The sequence below is a fragment of the Erithacus rubecula genome, assembly GCF_903797595.1.
Source record: "Erithacus rubecula genome assembly, chromosome: 1".
In the NCBI taxonomy this organism is placed as follows: Eukaryota; Metazoa; Chordata; class Aves; order Passeriformes; family Muscicapidae; genus Erithacus; species Erithacus rubecula.
The window spans coordinates 20,263,428-20,284,394 of record NC_136658.1 but is presented as its reverse complement, the minus strand read 5'-3'; the positions used below and the strand labels follow the sequence as shown (position 1 = coordinate 20,284,394).

General features: G+C 39.9%; 1 protein-coding gene across 1 annotated transcript; it reads left to right on the top strand.

Annotated features, from left to right (window-relative positions):
- The first annotated feature begins 1,595 nt into the window (after window positions 1-1,595).
- On the top strand, window positions 1,596-19,214 carry LOC306806630 (cell surface glycoprotein CD200 receptor 1-A-like). Its single transcript, XM_079315557.1, has 6 exons — window positions 1,596-2,043; window positions 13,618-13,926; window positions 14,701-14,955; window positions 15,724-15,823; window positions 16,735-16,786; window positions 18,097-19,214. The coding sequence occupies exons 1-6, from the start codon at window positions 1,932-1,934 to the stop codon at window positions 18,217-18,219; spliced, it is 951 nt and encodes a 316-aa protein (XP_079171683.1). The 5' UTR covers window positions 1,596-1,931; the 3' UTR covers window positions 18,220-19,214.
- Window positions 19,215-20,967: the final 1,753 nt, after the last annotated feature.

Here is a 20,967-nt window from a genome sequence, read left to right as displayed (position 1 = left end):
AAAAACAACCCCCAAACATATTTTTTAGTGAAAGATGTGGGCGACATTCCATTTCTGGTGACAAGTATCTAACACAGACTTTTCATTCTGAAACAGCTTCACCTTTCTCCTATGAACAAGGGTATGTCTATTCTTCATTCTGATTGCAAGACTATGAGTATTACCTGTCCTTATCCACAATAGATATTGTTTCCACTTTTTATATTCATAAGCAAGGAAAAGAGAAAAGCAGTTTAAGGCAAAGCTAAATGAGAATCATGACTTCCTTAAAATACCGTTTTAACTTTATATCTTTGGGGTAGCTTTTCCTCAAAGGGCACCCCAGTTTCTCATTCAAAGTCATTATTTCCCTGTCTTTACCCAAATCCTTCTTGTCTACACTAAACTCCTGTCTGTTCTATTTGTGTTCCCACACTGCTTAGCATCTTCCTCTTGGTACCAGCATTTGCGCTGCCTTATGCATCCCATTTCTTTACTCTCACCACACCCATGGGCTGACTCATCTCTTCTCTATGCAGTGCCTCCATTTTTTCTGGTAAAAAAGTCATGGAACTTGGTGAAAAAAAAATTGCAAAGGGAAGGAACCTTATTAAACTTTGAAAATGAGTGTATGTACACCAAGAGTGCTTCACTTCTTTACAGCTTCTAGTGCCCCTAAAATTCATGGTGTCACCTGATGAAATTTCAGCATGCAGCTTCTCCACTGCTGCTCACTGGACAGCCCATCCTCTGGGATAACACATTTGGGGGGCGGGGGGAGTTCACCTGGTAAAAGGAGTGAGAATGTGTGAAAGAAACAGCCCTGCAGGCACTGAGGTTGGAGAAGGAGAGGCAGGAGGTGCTCCAGGTGCTGGAGCAGAGATTCCCCTGCAGCCCCTGGTGCTGCCCATGCTGAGGCAGCTGTGGCCCTGCAGCTCATGGGGGTCCCCAGTGGGGCAGAGATTCACCTGCAGCCCATGGAGCAGCCCCTCACTGGAGCAGGTGGATGTCTGAGAGCCTGAGATTACGGGCGCATAATAGTGGCATTTTTTTTTGTTTTTGTCGTCTAGAGAAAAATGTAATTTCAGTTCTGCTAAAAATAAAAAAAAAAGTAACAACAACAACAAAGAGCTCAGTATTTTGGCTTTTGTACAGATTTCTGCCCCCTTCAAATTAGATGAGTTTCTAAACAAAAACATCATTTAAATGTGAAGTATCAGTAAATATTTTGGAAATATTTACCATTTCCTTGTTTCAGCCCTCCAGAATGAGACATTCTGCAGTTTCTCTGGAAACTGTCCCGTGTTCACAATTTTTTTCAGATTCTGAAAAAAATGAGATTTGGATTTGTAGTATTCTAGCTGACAGGGGTGGGGATGGAGTAAGAGTACACCTACAACTTTTTTAAGAGTTCACAAGGCCTAAACTTAAAAGTTCACATGAGGCTGTGTATATATATGAGAAATTTAGAATTCCATGTGCTAAGTAGGTACTTAAGAAATAAATAACTGAAAAAAGATAAAGAATTAGCAGAAGTAAAACTAGTGAGAGACACGAAGACTAAGCCTCTCTCTAGTTTCCCAAGATTCAGATTTCCTTTTTGATATTAAACTCAGCATTGAATAATCACCTGTGCTTTTACTCTCTCTGAACTCTGCTGCAGAGTTTATCTTCACTCATCAGCCTCTGAGGAGAGCCAATGAGCGGAAGGCAGAATTGCCCAGCCTGTTTCCTCAGTGTTTGCCTGAGTTCTCAGCACAGGAAGCTCTGAAGAGTGCTCTGAAAAGTCAGAAAGAGGAACCTCTCCAGCTTTGAGGAGTCAGTCAATCAGGAGCATGCACAGCTAAAGGAGAGGCATGGGAAAGGGGGAGAGGAAACACTGACACTGGCTGCTGAGGATGTACTCGCAGGAAAGAAATGCTCCCCATGACCACAGTTAAGTTGGTGGAAGGATGGATGGAGTGGTAGAGCTGCCCATGAAAGCAGGAACCAACATGAAGTTTGCTGGGAAGACCGTGCTTATTTTTGTGCTGCTCTCCATCACCATGGTCGTGACATTAGCAGGTGAGTCTAACTGGGACCAGTTGGCCATTGGGAAGTAAGAATGGGAAATGAGCACAGCTCCTTTCTTTCTATAAAAGCAATAAGTAATTCTGTGGCTTTTATTAAATGCTAAAAATTATGAAGCACAATTAAGATATGTTTTCCCAGTACCCACTCCTGTCCTTTTTTCTTAGTGGTCACAAGGCTGCCAGGTATTTTCCCTGTGACTTCCATGTAGGCAACTATTTAGTGACCCTTAGCTGGCAATGTACAATTTGTCATAAATAGCCTTTTTACTGGGACCTCCAAATCCACATCATCTGAGAAACTGAGCCTTTGACACACTAAAAATATGCCTGGGAAAGTGTTTGGGAACTTGAAACTTTTAGGCATGTAGTTTCTGCTGAAGAGAGGCTGCAGGCACTTCAAAATAGGGCAGGGATCTCTTGTGTCTTTTGGAGGAGAAGTGGAAGGTTCTCTGCTGTGCTGATAGAGGAGAGCAGCTTCTGGAATATTATTCTAAGGGGCATGGCCAGTATCAGGATGGGAAAGGCTTTTGTACCAAGCGTAATGGCAGTCCAATTTTTCTGTCTTTTAGTGTAGTTGACTTTGCTTTAATGTAGTTTAGCTACAGCAGTTAATGTTTCCCACATACTGCTCATCTGCATTTTTAGAGCTTGTGCATTTCCAGACAGCATACTGCAATTTGATGATGGAACTAAGGATCTGAAGAGCAGTTTCAGAAACTTAAAGTGTTTCCGTATAGAAGAAGGAAGGCAGATAGGTACATGAGATCCAAATTAAACATGTAACATGCATGTGTTCTTTCCTGTTATGGACTGATAGAACTAAACTACATGGATATGAGTTACTTCATTCTACTTGGTCAGAAAATAAAAATATCTCCTTTGTGATATTTTAAAGTAAAACAGCTGTAGTCATTGTTGGCAGGGATGGAACACCCATCTATATGTGTTTGGTGTGATAATGAGGGATTCTAAATAGTTACCTCAGTGTTATCCACTGGAAAAAAATTAAATACCTATGAACGTTGTTGAACTTTGGATCACTAACCTCATAACAGGCACACTGGTGGTAAAAGATCTGTTCCTATTCTCTAGGTAAAGAACTATCTCAAAAGAATACAGAGGAACCTGATCAAGTTCACGCAGATCGATTATGATAGCATCAGAGACAGTCTACATTTTTGAAGACAGTTGCTCAAAAAGTAAAGGCGTGTGGATACACCACAGAATGTTGAAGAAAATGGGGAGAAAAAGGGGAACCTTACTGGCAAAGATTATTTTTTAAAAAATCACTTTTCTGGAATTATTAAAAAAAAATTCCATTGCCAAAAAGTGGGGGGTTTTTACCATAAAGTGTTTGGATTTTAACTTCTTGGTGTCTGTCTTGGTTAAACAATTATATTGCCCTTCAAAGATTGTAGAAAAAGATGTTCCATTAAAATCTTATTCCATGCCTGAAATGTCTTCCCCCAACCTGCTCCCAATAAAAAACTGCCTACATTTGATAAGAATTTTAGCTCCCAATAAATAGCAGCCTACATTGTAGCTGGCACTGCTCCTAAACTTATTTTCTTAGTGCATTAGGCTGGGTCTTCTGACCAAGATCTAGTAGCAAGGGTTTTTTCCTTCAGAGGTCACAGGCTAAATGTGTCAAGCTGATCCAATCTTCATATTCTAATGAATGTCCAGATAATTTTAGTTCAGTGTTGCATGAAGCTCAGAAGGAACTATATCCCCCTTCTGAAGACTAGAGTAAGCTATCCTGAAAGAAAGGAATGGATAAGTTGTTCTATGTAACCAGGCTTTATCTCCATTAACATTTCCCTTAACATTTCCTTAGCTAATTATTTTGTGTGACTGGGTTAGTTTTTACCACAGCAAATGGAACAGCTCAGAAAAAAGTCTGCCCTCAGTTAGAGTTGGATAATAACCTACTGAAGCTGCTGGGGCATGATCTCTACTAAAATCCTTTTTTGTCAGCCCTCAGCAGCAGCAGTGAAAAAGACTCAACATTAAAATATTTTTGGAGATGCTCTGAAGATTTCTTTAGTTTAACTAAGAATACACAACACCTGAAGGGGTTGTATATACTCCAAAGGAGAGTGGTAAGGACATGGAAAGATCTTCCATGAGAAGTCCATGCAATAAATCTCATTTTAGTGAAATAACATTTGCAGCATTTGACTGGTTAAATCCTGCCTCTGTAGTTTACCCTGTGACTATGGATCTGCCAAAGTGCTTCACAGGAAGCTGCAAGAAATCCATTATGAGTAATGAGATGCAATTCCCTATGGTTGATCAGTTTTATCAATAGTGAAAAACTGAACTCAGTGGCATTGTGCTGGAATAACAGACTACTACAGATCAAGTTTGCCTGCATACATAACTTCTTTGAATGCTACTGCTTTCATTTAGTTTCTTTCCTTAATAAAACCAGTACATTCTTTTTCACTAGTGTACTAGTGTTTTATTGCCTTTTGGCTCTCTCTGCCTTTGTGTGTTTCAATGCACTTGTCTCTGCTGCCTTCTATTCTAGTTTATGATGGTATCTTGCTCCAGATACAAAAAATCATAGCCTAAAAATACCTATTATGGTAAACTTACATTTCTCTCCATTTCAGTATTTGCTGCTCCTTTGGGATTGTGTGCTGGAATCACTTCTTTTTCCCTAAAAGCATCTGAATCCAAGCAGCCTGTTTTTCTTATCCAAATTCTTTAAAACTAATTCTGTACCATTGAATAAAGCAAACGTTTTCTTAGAACACATCTAAATTGCCATTGCACAATCTTCCAAGTACATCTTTATGATACCAGCATATTACTTTGTTGTGGTCCAAATGCAGAGAGTGTTCATGTCTGAACTTGTCTGCTTTCAAAACCATGGAAAGAAGGACATTCTGTCTTCCAAACTGACCACATACTTCATGACTTACAAAGCAAGCAGAATTTCTTCAACTGTGGGTGCACTTCTAAAGGTGCATGCTACTTAAAACTCACAGCTGCTATATTTTGTAGTTAGAGGTGCAGTCATTGATAAGAAAAATAGTGTAGAGGATTTTCTTATGCTGCCTTATCTTGGTGTTGAATAAGACAATGCTGAGATGAAAACTGCAATGCTAAAGGTAAGCACTAAATAAGGTATGAGTGAGATTTTAACTCTATAAAAGTGAGGTCAAAAGTATGTTTTCACAGCAGTTCCTTATCTGCTCTCTGCAAAGTATGTAAAAGAAGGTACACGACCTACAGTTTGCAGACAGTGATCTGCTTTTGTTTAGAATAGTAGGAAAACGCCGCTTAAGCATAAATGAAGAATACTTGTTCTATTTTTCTTCTGATGTGGCCAAGAGTAAAAGGTCAAATTCAGCACATAGAAAGAAAATTAAACAATCTGTATCTGTTTCTATACTGAGAACTGGAAATGCTTTGCTACTCGTGGTGTCACAGTGTTACTCTGAAAGCAATGCTACCCAAGGCACTTTGACATTCAGTAGAAATCCCTTTTACCCTCATACGGTCCAGCTCATACTCTGCAAGGAGGAAGATCTACTTACTTTGCACAGTTCAGAAGTAGCAAAGTTCAAAGTTTACAGCCCGACTGGTATACTGTGTGACAGCTTATTAAGTTCAGTGATGATTTATTATTAATTGAGGATTTGGCCAACAGAGTTTGTTCTCTAAACTGCGTGATGTAAGAGCCGAAATGAGGGATGCAGGACTCCAGGAGGCTCTTTAAAATGCTGTTTATTGTATCCAGCAATTGTATACAGCAATTCACCTGTTGTGGGTATTAAGAGCCAAGCCTACAGCAGTCAGCATCAGCTGTAGTCTCCTCTGAAGCCAACTCTAGCTCTGGTTACAGTGCATTATATACTTTTCATTGCAGAGCACCTTAAAACATGGCAACTGATCAATACTTTTACTATTACCTATAGCCTATCGTAACTAGTAAAATTACCATATTCATGTTACTATTTTCCAATCACAAATAATTAGTATGTTACAGTTTAAGCTAGAAGTTGCTTTACATTTTTCTTGCAGTGGAAAATTTTTTCTTTCTACTTGCAACATGACATTTTTTGTTTGCCTGTGAAAATTTTTTTGCTTGGTAAAAACACCTTTTGTTTGAGGTGGATTTATCCTTTGCTCTGAGCTACAAACTCCTTTCAACTCACATACTAACACACCTTTGGCCTTCTTAGTTATCCAGACTGGCTCAGCAATTCTTTTTTTCTATATCAAAACTTGCTGTCATTTCTATTCCTTTTCAGATTCTGCATTCAAAGATCTTTCTGTTATACATACATATCTGTGACACCTTCCTGTCAAATCCCTATCCTTCCCAAAAGCGTGATTCTGACACATCATTTAAACACCAACTAATTTCATTTAAGAAGTGTAGCCATCCTTTTTTAATACGGAGTTATATTATATTGAGACAAAACGTATTTACATCAGGATAAATCACTGAATCACTGGACTGAATTGCAGGCATTGTATTAGGAAGCACCTTTCACAAATATTTTGAGCACCAAAACAAGTACCCATTTTACTGAAAGATTGGTTTTAATACTGATTAAGGCATGGTTCTTTATTCTACTTTCCCATCAAAATTTGTTGGACTACCTTGTTTTTATTATTATGACATTTTTCGCTACTGAATTTCAGCACACATCTAACATTCTACTCATCAAGGTCAATTGGTTCTTCTCTGACATATCAATTCTTTACATTAGTAACACTGTGGTCTTCCTGCTTTCAACAAATTTCCTCACACACTCCTGATACAGCCAATGCCATCAGTAAAATGTTGAATGGAAATACAGCAAAAATCATCCACTGAGAAACATTATCAGCAAGCTACTTTCAACATGGCACCTCCCTTAACTGCCATTTCTTTCTCTCCTTAACCCTTAATAATTCTTTATCCATCATGTAGTTGTCCCTTTATTCTTCAGCTTGTTTTTTTTCAAGAGGACACTGTATCAGACACATCTCTACCCAAGTGCGCTTTAGCATCTTTCATTGCCTTCAAAATCAGCTGTATTGAAAGGCTGCTTGAAAAGATACTGGAGAAAGCTCAAGAGAATTGAAAGATCATAGAAAAATTACAGACTAGGAACTGGCAACTGCAAAGGTGTGTCCCACCCTGAATGGGAATACTGAAACCTTGAGATCACTATTGACTGCTATCAGTGTCCTCAGCCCTCTGCAACATATAAGGTCATGTTGAATCTTAAAATATCCAGCCATGCTATGAGCACTTCCTATTGTAAAACCAAGGACAATGTGCATGAGGTTACTACTTCAGCTTGCATGAAACACCAAGAAAGAGTGACAGCAGTGGTGGTGAGAGAAGTACTGTAAGTGGCATGGCAATGGTAACAGAAAAGAAATATGTTAAAAGAAAAACAAAGCTACAATTTGAGTAAGAGGATGAAATGAATTTCTGAAGATAAGGAAAAAGCCTAACTAGAATGAAATGAGAATAGGACGTCTTTTCAAGGAAGAATGATAAGTATGGATAAAACAGCGTGAGTGTGAAACTAGCAGCAAAGGTATAAGTCTTTTAATGTGTCCTTTTAAAGATACATCCGTGCTAAAAAAGCTGTGATCTAGATTTCAAGAAACAGTCATATGAGCTTAGGTCAGCTATTTGATGCATTTCTATAATGAAAACTATAGTACTGCTGCTATCTACTTACTTCTCACCCGAAACACAGGGGTGGTTTTTAGCCTACACTCCATCCTGTGCTGTTGTGACTATGTTTTCAAAGTCACAAAGCTACAGTATAGAAGAAACTGTCAGTACATTAGCAATTCCTACCCTAGCAAAAAGCACTTCTATTTATCTTTCATTTCATTCCAGACAAGCCTGCTGGGTGTCACAGGAACTCTGTGGCAGTAGAAGGGGAAAACAGATGCAGAACACAGACTTATATCTGAACTCTTCCAAGTATCCGGTGCTGCCTTTTTTGATTAGGACTTGCTGTGACTCATATACTGCATTCATTCCAAGATACAGTTAGTCACAGGCTGTGGTGTGACCACTGTTTCAGTTCATTATATCTCTAAGTTTAATAGCTGCAGTGGGATGTAGGGGGAAGGTGCATCAAAATGCTCTGGTAAATTGTTACTGTAAGAAATAAAGAATCAATAGGATGTCTGAGAAATATGTCTGAGAAAGTAAAGCAGTCTCTTTATAGTGAAAAAAAACTCTTCAGCAGTTAAATTTTGCAAGGGGTTGCAATGGAAATTCAGGCAATAAAAAGTTCTACTGTGGTTTAAAACCTGCTATGATGAATAACAGAGGCTGGAAATCTTTTGTGTTTGAAAGCAACCAAAAGCACTTTCAGCCTGCGTAGCTGTCTCTGATTTTGCAGTGATTCCCCTCAAAAATTTAGTAACTTCACAATCAAATGTTCCTGGTTTTAAAACCTTTCTTCTTTTAGTGTGAGAAAGTCTCTGAGAAACAGGAGGAATGATGAAATAAGTGATACTGCAAAGAAGCTGGTGAAACTAGTTATTCATGAGAGCTGTCAAACACTGCATAAACCACACTGGAAAAATGGAGCAAAGTCTTTTCAAATTACAGTAATCTTACCATGATAACAATAACCAGCACATTTTTGAAACACAAATGTGGACTCCTCAACCGACTTTGTTTTTTCCTGAGAGATGATATGTCCATTTTAAAATATAAAAGTGGAGTCTGTCAGTGCATTGGAATGTACACTCAATGCACTGCAGTAGAGCTTGAGTACCTTCTCAGACATGGCTTCAAGTCTTCTGCAAATGTCAAGGAGAGACAATGAGAGATGGCATAATCAGATAGATTCAGAGGCTGGAGTCAAATTGGAGGACCTCAGTCTAAAGGCCTGCTACTGTCAGTGGAATCTCCAAGATAAAACCCAATCACAATGGATTTACATTCACAACCAAATTAAATGGTTCAGTCTGGTGCTGTACAGAATTCCCAGAACCTGTCTCATCTGTTTTCCACATCAGTATGACAGACAGCACACACTCCTGGTTTCCTGAGCTCTGATTTTTCTGGCTAACAGAAAAAATGATTGCTGTTTTCCAGAGTCAACTCAATTGTGAAGAACATGACTGAAAATGAGACGTTATTTACAATAAATATGTGACCCTTCATTTAATCGCTCTTGTGTGCAATGAAATAGTTAATGGTGCTGACATTTAATTACCATCCTGTGTTAGCACTGCCCCAAGATGAGCTCCATAGCTCACACCTCTTCAAATCATTTGTTCTCTGCAGGCCCACAGAGGATGAGGCCTTTGCTGCACTAATCATCACCTTTTTCAGCCACAGCAAGCTGTCGGTTCAGCTCAGCTGTAAGATGAGATTTCACCTTGAGAGATGCAGCTGTGCAAGGGGCTGGTTTGTTTCTGAGCCTTTGAGTAGATAAATGCTGATGTGGATGTCATGTATTTGTACTAATGCACTGGCCATAAACCATGTAGTTATCACAGAGGAAACAGCAGCAAATGAGTTTTAGCCACTTTGCAGCATGGAAAGACCTTTTCAGAAAACAGTGGTGTGGTGAGAGGTCTGAATTAAAACACTCGCAGCACTGAACCTTTTCTCTTTAACAGAATGGAATACTGTGTTGGGTTTTGGCAGGGATAGAGTGAATGTTCTTCACAGTGGTTACTATGGAGCTGGATTTATGCTGGAAACTGTGTTGGCATCACAGGGATATTTTGAGCAGTCCTTGCACAGTGTTTGCAAGGTCTTTCCTGATTCTCATACCACCAGTGAGTGGACTGTGGGTCCAAAAGAGCTGGGAGGGAACACAGTCAGGACAGCTGACCCCAACTGGCCATAGGGATATTCCAGACTATGTGGTATCATGCTCAGCACATAAAACTGGGGGAAGAACAAAGAAGGGGTGCTTGGAGCTATGGTGCTTGTCTTCCCAAATCACCATTAGGCATGATACAATCCTGCTTTCCTGAAAATGGCTGAACACCTACCTGCCTTTGGAATATTTTGTTTTTCTTGTATGCATAGCTTTTGCTTTACCTATTAACCTGAGTTTTCTCACCTTTCTTACTCTTTCCCCATCCCAGTGCAAGAGGAGCCAGCGGCTGTGTGGGGCTTTGCCAGCTGGGATGAAACCATGTTTGTTTAGCTCTCCTGCAGAGTAGACATACACCCTCTAGGTTTACTGAAATTCCTAGAGGCAAGGGGGAGATTGTGCCTTCCATCAGAGCTGCTGAGTACATATCCAAGAGCGCAGGCTGGGGCAGGAAGCATTAGGAGGACAAAGAAAGCAGACCAGGAGACCTTGGCAAAGGCCTTGATTGTAGCAGACCCCCAAAAAGTCATGAAAGCGAGGGAAAAGGATCTCAGATGTGATCATGTAAAAAGTGTGCAACCTGACAAGTCAGCAAAAGCTTGTGGAATACAAGAGGACTGAGGGAAAGAACTTGTTCTTTAGAGGCAGAGGGAGCAGAGGAGATTTATTTTCATGTCTTTTATTTTCATGAGTAAAGACAGGAATTCTGCATCCCCTGCAGAACTGTCACTTTCTGGCATATTGATTTATGTTCTTAAAAAAATATACTTTTAGGTACTTAGATGGCTTTTGATAAGCTCATTAGAAAGAGAAAGCAGAATATGTCCAACTTCAGTCCAACATGAGGTCCTAGCAACATCTTCAAACTGGAGGAAATGCTAAGGCTGAGCAGGAAGAATAGGGTAGGGATGAGGATAATTTCTATTTAAAGAACTGCCTTTGTGCTTGAGGATCCCAAGCACACTTAGCTATTTACATATTAACTTCTGGGAATTTACAGTTCGGATTGCTTCTGAACAAAGTTAACTCTGTGGTAAAAACTAGCAAGTTTTAACATTTCCTGAGATGGTATTTTAGCTTGAAATAGAAAGTTCATCAGAAACTTCTATGGAAATGGATGACATTATTCTTCATGATTTGGAGGTTCCCCATCAAGTATTAATCAGGCCCAGTTTTATAGAGCTTGTGAATCACTTCAAAGTCACTTCAGAAACACAAACTAACCAAACCCTGAAGGATTTTTGGCAGACACATTATTTTGTAAAAGAAATCAAAAGATCATGTTTCTAGCAGCACGCCAAAAAAAGGCAAATCAAGAAAGAAAGTTCACAATTAATATTTACACTAATGCTGCTTATCTGCACTCTAGTAATAAAAGAGGGCAGTAAAGTGAAGACAGTTTAAACTTTTATAATAGTAAGCCCTCTTTGCAAAAGTAGGAAGCAGTTTAGGTAGAATAAGCAAGATTTTTTACTAATTAATGTGCCATCTAGGGGAAATTCTTGTCTTACCAGAAGTCTTCTGAATTAATAACAAGATACAGGGGATTTCGTAAGCCTTCTACAAATGTTCTGTAAATGTAAAATTGCATTTAAACTTGATTCAGCAGATTTTAAGCTTTCTGATGTGGTTTCTTATTTGAAGTGAATGGTACCTAGTTCATTCAGAGGAGAATATGAGAGAAAGGCATAGCAAAAAGCATCACTTTCACTCCCTCTTTCTTTATAGCCTTGAAGCATGAAAACCCATTGTGTTGGGGAACTTTTACTTCCAAAGAGCTGCTTAGGTGATGCTGAGTTGAAAGACAAGTAAAACAGTGCTGCTTTAATATGTAAATGAAAGTGTGTGCAGTTGAATGTGGACAGTACCGTCGTCCTTGCTCAACATTTGCAAACATTATCCAAAAAACCCCACCCAGCTCCAACACACGGGCTGTTCGAGTGCTTAGGTTTGCTTAGTCATTTTCAGATGAGGTCAGCCATGCTCTGCATTACTCTGAGCTCTCAGGCTCTCAGCAACGTTAAACTAGGAGAGGAAACACTTTGTTGTCCAATTCTCAGAGACACTAATTGAACTCATCTAGAAACTCTCACAAGACAAAAGGCTTCTTTCAATTCCACTCCTGGTAAAATCATCTGAGTTTAAAACACACACCTCACATTTTCTTGGAATGCCATTAAGGAGAAAAATACTTGCTATTTAAAAATAGCAGAATAACCTTCAGAATAACAATGCATCACAGAGCACTCTTAACAGCTGAAGTGCCATCACCCAAAGGATACTTAATGATGAAAATGAAAAGGCAAAAACCTTCAAAGGGATGTATAAGAAGTTAAAATGCAGTGAACTGCGTTCATTTTGCAAGTCAGAAATAATTTCCATGAAAACAGTCAAATGAAACCAAAAGTAGTTGATCTGGAACGGTTCGTTCACCTATATTCAAGAAGATAATGAGATTTCAGACAATATTATTAAGGTAAAACCAACTGTAGTTTTCTCCAAGAGGTTAATAGTAATGGTTTGACTAATTACTGAAAATTGATGTTCATTAAGACTACTTCTTATAGCATTGTGAATGTTCAAGAACTGGGCTTCACAATGTGCTAGACAGCAGAAATAATATAACTCTAGATCTGGGTAAGGGGTAAAGTCCGATCTTGTACTACAGAGGAGAACTGACACGGGTTTGACTAACCATGCAAAAATTGAATCTTCTAGTTCTTTGCATATTCCAGATGAACTTTCAGTTGCTGCTTTAGCATACTTGCCTATAAGGTTTGGGGAGGGGGTTAATATTTTTGGAATAACTTGTGAAAAACTTCCTTGTCTGTACCAATCAGATTGGTTAACTTTAGCTGTCTGTTCAGATTAATGCAGATTTTGAAAGTAGTGCACTGATTTTCTCCTCACACACAGCTTGCAGATTGCCACTAAAACCATTAGTAAGCCAAAGAAAAGAGCAACTCATGTTCTACCAGTGAAACAGAGAACTGAGAGATCAGTGGTTTACTGTCCCAAGGTTTAATGGTCACCTACTAGTAGAGGAAATGAATGAAGTTGTAAATACAGGTTTGTTAGGACGGCAGCTATGGGTACTATTCCTATAAACCATTAATTGCAAAGTTTCATTCACATAAATTGTGAAATCTAGGGATTGCTTGCTTTTAAGGCAACACTAATGCACGTATAAGAAAACCCTGAGACGAGGCAAAATCCTTCCCTTCTACACAGAGTTCCTCCAGTGTTATGTGTGCCTGTGTAATGGCTGAGACATGTAGACAAGGCCTTTGCCCACAGTGTTGTATTTCATATGAATGCAGAAGTAAAAGTTGTTTACTTTGATGTTGGTCACAGTTACAGAGAAAAGCCATTATCATGTGGCCAGATACAATAGTCATATTTCTGTATTTTAAGCCCCGTGAGCAACCCATTGGAGGATTTGCGAATACAAGCACAGTCTTTGGATACGGAGCAGCTAAAGACAATGGGCTGGAGTAGAGTCCTCCTCCAGTACCCAGTCTTCTCCACTAAGATGATCCTCAGTGAGAAATTTGTATTGCAAGGGTTGGCTGTGATAATCCACATTATGTTGGCTCCATAATCCACAGCTGTAATAAGAGATGACAGACGAAGTGCAGATAAGCACAAACATGGCCTCATGCTTGTTTGTAGCACTGCAGACATTTCCCTATGAAGTTTAGACCACAACTCCTGGGCTACTCCTCACACATTCTCTTTATTCTCCCCAGGGAGCAACATACTGTCAATGACAGTGGGTGACAGCTCAGTTCTCACCTGCCTTATCAAAGGACAAATAAGTATGATAACATGGACAATAACTCCCAAGGCTGGAGACCCTTGCACTTTGGTATACAGGATTGATACAAACATGACACACAGAGGAAACTGCAGTGACAACATCAACTTGACATTCAGAGCAGGTCAGGATCCTGCCCTTGAGATACAGCAAGTGGGAATAGCCCAGGAGGGAATTTACCTCTGCGAAGCGGCATCAACAGATGGGAATTTCCGCAAGATGTACAATCTGACCGTGCTGGGTAAGGAATGCCCAAAAGTGTTTTGTTTTGTTTTTGTTTTAAATTAAAGAGGGTAGGGTTAGATTAGATATTAGGAAGATATGTGGTATTGTTGGGTAGTGAGGCACTGGAACAGATTATCCAGAGAAGCTGTAGACATCCCAGTGTTAAAGGCCAGGCTGGTTGAGACTTGAAGCAACCCAGCTTGTGGAAGGTGTCCCTCTGCATGGCAGGGTGGCTGGAACTAGAGGATCTTTAAAGGCCTTTTCAACCTGTAATCCTATGATTCTTGCTGGCATAAACTCATGCATTTCATGGGAGGATCTCTGTGTCTCCTTTCTTCTTATTTCCCATTAGTCTCCCTTCTGCTATTTCCTTTTTCCACTGTTTAGTTAGATGTGACCGTTATGAAGCAATTTCCCATGTAGACACATAGGATATGAATGGCTGTGATAAGGCTCAACTAGATGGGAAGAGTTGTGCAAAAGGGAAAAAGAGACATGTTCTTGGTTTCTTGTGCTTTGGGCACACATTGATGCAATGGGATGGGATGGGATGGGATGGGATGGGATGGGATGGGATGGGATGGGATGGGATGGGATGGGATGGGATGGGATGGGATGGGATGGGATGGGATGGGATGGGATGGGATGGGATGGGATGGGATGGGATGGGATAGCACCTCCAGACTTCCTCTCCTCTTCTGGCTGGGTTCACTTTGGGTGGAGAACACGAGCAGCCCAGCCCAGCTGTGCAGACTAAGCCTGTGTGTCTCCCCTTGCTGGTGCTTTGCAGCCCCCCCGAGGCTGAGCCTGCGCTGTGACGAGCAGGGCAGCCCCGTGTGCGAGGCAGCGGCGGGGAAGCCGCCGGCTCAGCTCTCGTGGGTCCCAGAGAGCAGCTCCACTGCAGAGGAGAAGCACCACGACAATGGGACAGTGACTGTTGTCAGCAAGTTCACAGCGTGTAGCACCAATGTGACCAATGTGACCACCTGCATGGTGTCCCACCCAGCTGGGAACTGGAGCCAGTCCATAGCCTGCCGTTCCTCAGGTGAGCTTCCCTTTGTGTGTTCGGTGTTCAGAGCCCTATTCAGCTTTGCCAGCTCTTGTTCCTTCCAGGAAGGGAAGTGTCTAAAATATACAGAAACCTCCAGTGAAGTCCTATAAAAATAAGAGTTTCATCCCAGACTGCCTTTGCCCAGGAACATCACCAGCTTGTTTGTGTTCTGGACAGTATTTCCTAATGCTTTTTTCCTTAAGAGGGATATATATAAGTTTGGTGGCATTCCTTTGGTAGCAGAAATGCTTTTGGAAACAGAGAAAGCACTCGTGATCTTTGTGTTCAAATAATCATTTGAAGTGAAAATATTAGGAATTTTTTTTTTAAATGCAAATTTTAATATCATGGTAAGAGAGATGGAGAGCCAAGTGGCTAGCAGTAAAAGAGACATTCCTTCATTCCAAGTTGTGAATGTCTGACACTGTATGACTCTTGGGTTCAGTCCTTGATTTTCTTGTTGCTTTTGAGAATACATACAACTACTGAGAAGTGCCTTGAGAGGAATTCAGGTGTGGCTTAGTGAAAATATATTATGAGTGACCACTGTGATATTTGTGGAACCTACTTTTGCCTCTGACACAGGCTCCATTTGCATTTCTCAGCGAAGTTTCATTACTAACTTTCCCTTCTGCTGAAGGACATTTTATTTGTTTTACAAACATGCTGAAAATGCATGTATGCGCTAAAGCAACTTTAATCTTCTACTGAAATAACATAGAAACTGAGAAGATATATCTGAGACTGTTTCTTTATGTTTAGAGAAAAACAGCTTTTTCCTGCACGTCGGCATTATTACTTGTGTTCTGATCATTATCACCTTGCTGGCTGCCATTTGCTATTTCAAGCTCCACAGTGATAGGTATGTATGTGTGCTAAGGTGCTAAGGAAAAACTGTCTAGTGCTAGAAGAAATTTTAAAGTCCTCTTTGTCTTGAAATCATATGATTCTGTCAGTTTGTGCTGATGAACAACCAAATTAAATATATCAAATATTTCTGTACTGCAGACACTGTGGGCTGTGCTTTGCACATATCTTCACAGAATAATGCCCCTAAGTAAAATATAAATGGGGAGAAGTCGGCCAAGAAACCTCCTAAAGGGGAGCATTTCATTCTAATAAGAATCTGTGAGAGTAAACTTTCTTCAGACACTGTGATAATTTGCCAGTACCTCTCTTGATTAGATGAGGGAATTGTTCTGTTGCCTAATAAGTTCCACTAAATGCCAGAGGACTGAGCAATGCCAGCCTGCCATATGAACAGAAGGACAGCAGACTGTATCTGTATTTACTAAAAAATTCCTTGAGTGAAGCTGGGCTCTAGCCCCTTTAGGACTTCTATGAAGAAAAAAAGTAGTTCTGAGGAAAAAAACTACAGAGATCATTTGTGCAGCAGAAGGCTGAATTAGCACCTGTACGGATACCCCAGCTAGGTTCCTCATTTGCTTGTTCCACACTGCTTTTCTCTCAGGCCTCTTCCCTCAGAGGTGAAGAATTAGTTCAATACAATTTCAGTCACTGCAAAATGTATATTCCTCCATGGGGTTTTGGTTCAAATCTGCTTCAGTTTTATGTATAAACTCCCACAAATGTAAGAACAGACATCTTAAGAAAGGTAGGGTGCTCTATTTTCAGGATCAAAAGTCAAGGAGAGAGAGACATGAGATTTTACTCCTGAAGACATGAAAAAGAAATGTTTCATAAGCTTTTGATCACATAAACCTGGCTGTGATTCACCCAAACATGTTTTAATACCTGCTTTCTTTTTCACAGACCATGCCACAAAACCAAACCTCCTGAAATTGCTCCTATACATTCCCAACAGGTAAGGAGAATGATGCAAATTAGACCATCAACAAATCATGGTGTTTCTGGCAGCCCTAGAAATGTTATCAGTGAAGGGAAAACATTAGATTTTTACTCTCAAGATTCAGCAGGTCTGATATATTTACTCTTAGCTTTTTATAGGACAAAACAAAGCTTATCTTCACCATAACTTTGACTTGGAGCAAACACTAGGGGTGTGTTCCAACAGCAAACACTCAGCTAGTACTATCCTTTAATTTTAACAAGGAGTGAATCCCACCACATTTCCCAGATAAGATACTCTGACCACAACTGCTCTCCAAATAATAATCAGAAAGGGAGACAATAGCATGGGCTGGGGGATATTAAGAAAACTATTAGTGAACAAGAAGATTAAGCAATGAGATTAACAGACACCAAGAGAAAAAGAGTATCACTTTTGGTGCCCAGAATGATAATTGTGTGAATTTTGAAGGCCACTCTTATCTTGCATGGTCAATCCATAATCAAAGACGATCATACTCAAATCAAGTCATACTCAAGACAGTGGAGGGAGAGCTGAGCTGCAAACTGAAAGGTATTACTGGGTTCCCTATGTTCTTAGAAGCTTCCTGTGTAGCTGAGCAATTCATTTGTGAGCCCTGTCTCTGATCTCTGCTGCCAAATCCAAGTAACAGCATCTCTATGCAGACAAGATGTGTTACAATTATATTCTATCTGTGCACCTGCAGTGTACACCAGACTCAAATTGTGACATCAACTTAAAAAGATGCTTCAGTTCCTGAAGAGACTTAGTCAATTCTAGTTATTAGTATTCCTGCTGTTCTGCTGCCCTTCTTCCCAGTTGTTGCTGACAGACACAGCTGCATTAATGTAAAATAATGGTTAAAGTACCAGCACTCTTGCTGTCATGCCACAGGACTTTTATTACCATGTCTGTAGACTGAAACTGCAGACTGATGAGGAAGGAGTCAAGTTGATGAGGAAGGAGTCAAGTCAGTTATTTGTTCTTTCTACAGCAAATAGAATTTCTAAGAAATTTTTTTTTCAGGCCAATGAAAGGGGAGTAGAAGGGAAGATAAAAGAGACAAGTGAAACAATGCCTCAGCTTCACCTCAAAATCTTTGACAGAAACAGCAATCCAAGTTCTTTGTAAAAAAAAAAAAAAAAGAAATGAAAGTCTTTGGTTCGTTTTTTTTTTTTTTAGTTGAAGAGGAGTGAATATGAGAGCACTACTCCCAGTTATTTTCTTTATTCCTGATGAAAGATTTGCAGTCTTGCCAAGCTTAACTCCTCCTTGTATTCACAGCTTTTGGTTTGTTTTGCTAGGATGACACAATGGAAGTGGAACCTTATACTACTTATGTGCAGAAGGAAAATGTGATCTACAACTCAGTGTCTGATCTGACAGTGGGGCAGAATCTTCCACAAGACTTGTGCCCAGAAACATGAATGATTCAACAACACCAGAAAAGGAAACAGATACTTTATAGAAGACTGGTTATAGAAAGAAACTTCTCAGAGGATTTCTTCAGATTTTGGGGCAGCATAAATCACTAGGTCTGTTCAAACACCTCTGCTTGCTGATGAGTCCATAGTGCTTTTTCCCCCCATTTTGCTTTCTTCCTTGGGAAAATGTGTTATTCCTTGGGAAGATGTTATTGACCACACACCATAGTTTTTCCTGGACAAGAACCTGTGACCAGTCTTCCCTTTGCTGTTCTTGCCTTGGAGATCCTAGTTTTGTCAATCACTTGTAGTTGTTATTTTCATGCACTTGACACTATGATGCACACGTTTGGGAGACCAGAGGAGTGTTCTGTCTGAAGTAAAACAAAACACTCTTCTACCAACAGCCACTTTTTTCTAATACATCTGTTAGTAACACATGATCCAGGTACTGATCATCACTGAATACCTCAAATAGCAGAAGATAGTGGTAGGGAAGACTTAGTTCTGAAAATGGAAATAAGGGATAAATTTAGAAGGCCATTCACTAAGAAGGAGACTGCACTAGGATGATTAATTCACTTGTTAGGTTCGTATCCAGTATTTTGAGATGCCATTATGGGACGTCATCCAGAAGAATCTGGATAAGGTTGGTAAATGAGCCAATGGGAATTTCATGAGATTTAACAAGACCAAAGTGCTGCACCCGGGTTGGGACAACCCCTGGAATCAACACAGGCTGGGGCATGAACAGAGTGAGAGCAGCCCTGCTGAGAAGGACTGGGGGTGGATGAGAGGCTGGCCATGACCCAGCAAAGTGCACTTACATCCCAGAAAACCAACTGTGTTCTGGGCTGCATACAAAGCAGCATGGCCAGCAGGGGAAGGAGGGGATTCTTCTCCTCTGCCCTGCTCTGGTGAGAGCCCACCTGCAGTGCTGCACCCAGATCTGGGTCCCCAGCACAAGCAGGACATTGACCCACTGGAGTGAGTCCAGAGGAGGTTCACACTGAAAAAAAGTAGGTTTAGATTAGATTTTAGGAGAAAATTCTTTTCTTTGAGGGTGATGAGACACTGGCACAGGCTGCCCAGAGAAGGTGTGGATGCCCCATCCCTGGCAATGTTCAAGAACAGGTTGGATGGAGCTCTGAACAGCCTGGTCTGGTGAAAGGTGACTCTGCCACTGCCAGGGGCTGTGGACCTTGATGGTCTTTAAGGTCTCTTCCAACCTAGACCACTCTGTGATTTTATGATTTCCACTAAATACGTTGATTCCGTGTTTCATATCACTGGTAAGGTTCTATGAAGATATGGCATTCCTCTCTTTCTTAAGAGTATAAGCATTAAGATACTGTAAAATACTTAAGTTACTCAAAACCCATAGGCTACTTTTACCAAAAACAAACATAAAAATATTTCACAAAACAAAACAGGTACAAATATATCTTCTATAAATGTGCAATAATGTACAAAAAGGATAAAATGCTTGCTAATTGTAGTCATATTTATTTTAACTACCACAACTGAAGGTTTTTTTAAATTTGTATGTCTATATATTTACTAATATTTTTTTCAATGTATTTTCAAGTTCCCTTTTTTTGTATGTAAATTAGCTTATGTATCTTATTGTGTCTCATTTTGAGGTGACTTATTCTTACCTTCACAAAATATCCCTCGGGAATAAGTAAAATAAATTGTCTTCTATTTAGTAGCAGTTCCCAAATTTTTTTGATTGATGCATTTCTAGCTAAAGTATGAACTGACTTTACAGTAAGAGTAAAGAAATATATTTATAAACCTGTGCTGACTACTTCTTATTTCAGTATTTTAAAAGACTGACTGGGTGCTTGGTCTGATTGCAGCATCAGAAGAACTGGATTTTTCCTTTAGATTTAGAAATTTCTTTTGACACACATTGTTAGAACTTTTCTTTGAGCTAAGCTCCCAAGGGCTATGACACAGACTTCTAAATGGATTGCAGTTCCTAAATATTACTCATGTAAACTAATATAGCTGCTATTTACTCTCACTCTAGCAGCTATGAAACAGCCACTCTTCTCCCGATGCTCTCTGCATGCAAGTATTGCTTTTCTCCATTTCTGCATGTCATTTTAGAGTGGAAGGGTTAAACGCTCAATATCAAGCAGCTACACACAACTTCTAAAGGAACATCAGTTTCCAGAGACTGACCAAGGAAGAGAGCCAGTCAACACAGGCATAATCCTCTGAAATTCCTCACTGGAAATAAGTGTTATACTGACCAGTGATCTTTTATCCCACTCAAAAATAGGGTGCCATCACTTGTCTAAGACTTTTTTTTCTGTGAACTGGAAAGAGTTTTATGTTGTTCAGTGTTCATAAAAGGGTTCCATCAGTTCTTGAAGGTAGATTGTTGCCAGTTTATAAGCAATATATATTATATTTACAGAAGTGCATCACCTGCTAACCTACTGTCTAGCTGTAAGGTTTTATGATCCTGCACAGGCCTGCCACATTGGACTAAACACCTAAGTTCCAGATGTGGACATTGCCAAGTTGCTTATTAGTTGATTTTATTTTTTTGTCCTTTACTTTCTTCCACATTCAGACCTGCTATGGGCAGAAAAACAGAACTTTAGTTTGTGACTGTGGTAAATAATATTGAGTTAAAAGTCTTATGTATACACACATGCACAGGTATGCCCTTGGTGCCCAGCAGCACAGAATTCGGAAGCAGGGAGTCCCTTCATGCAGTCCTCCTTCTCCTTTGGG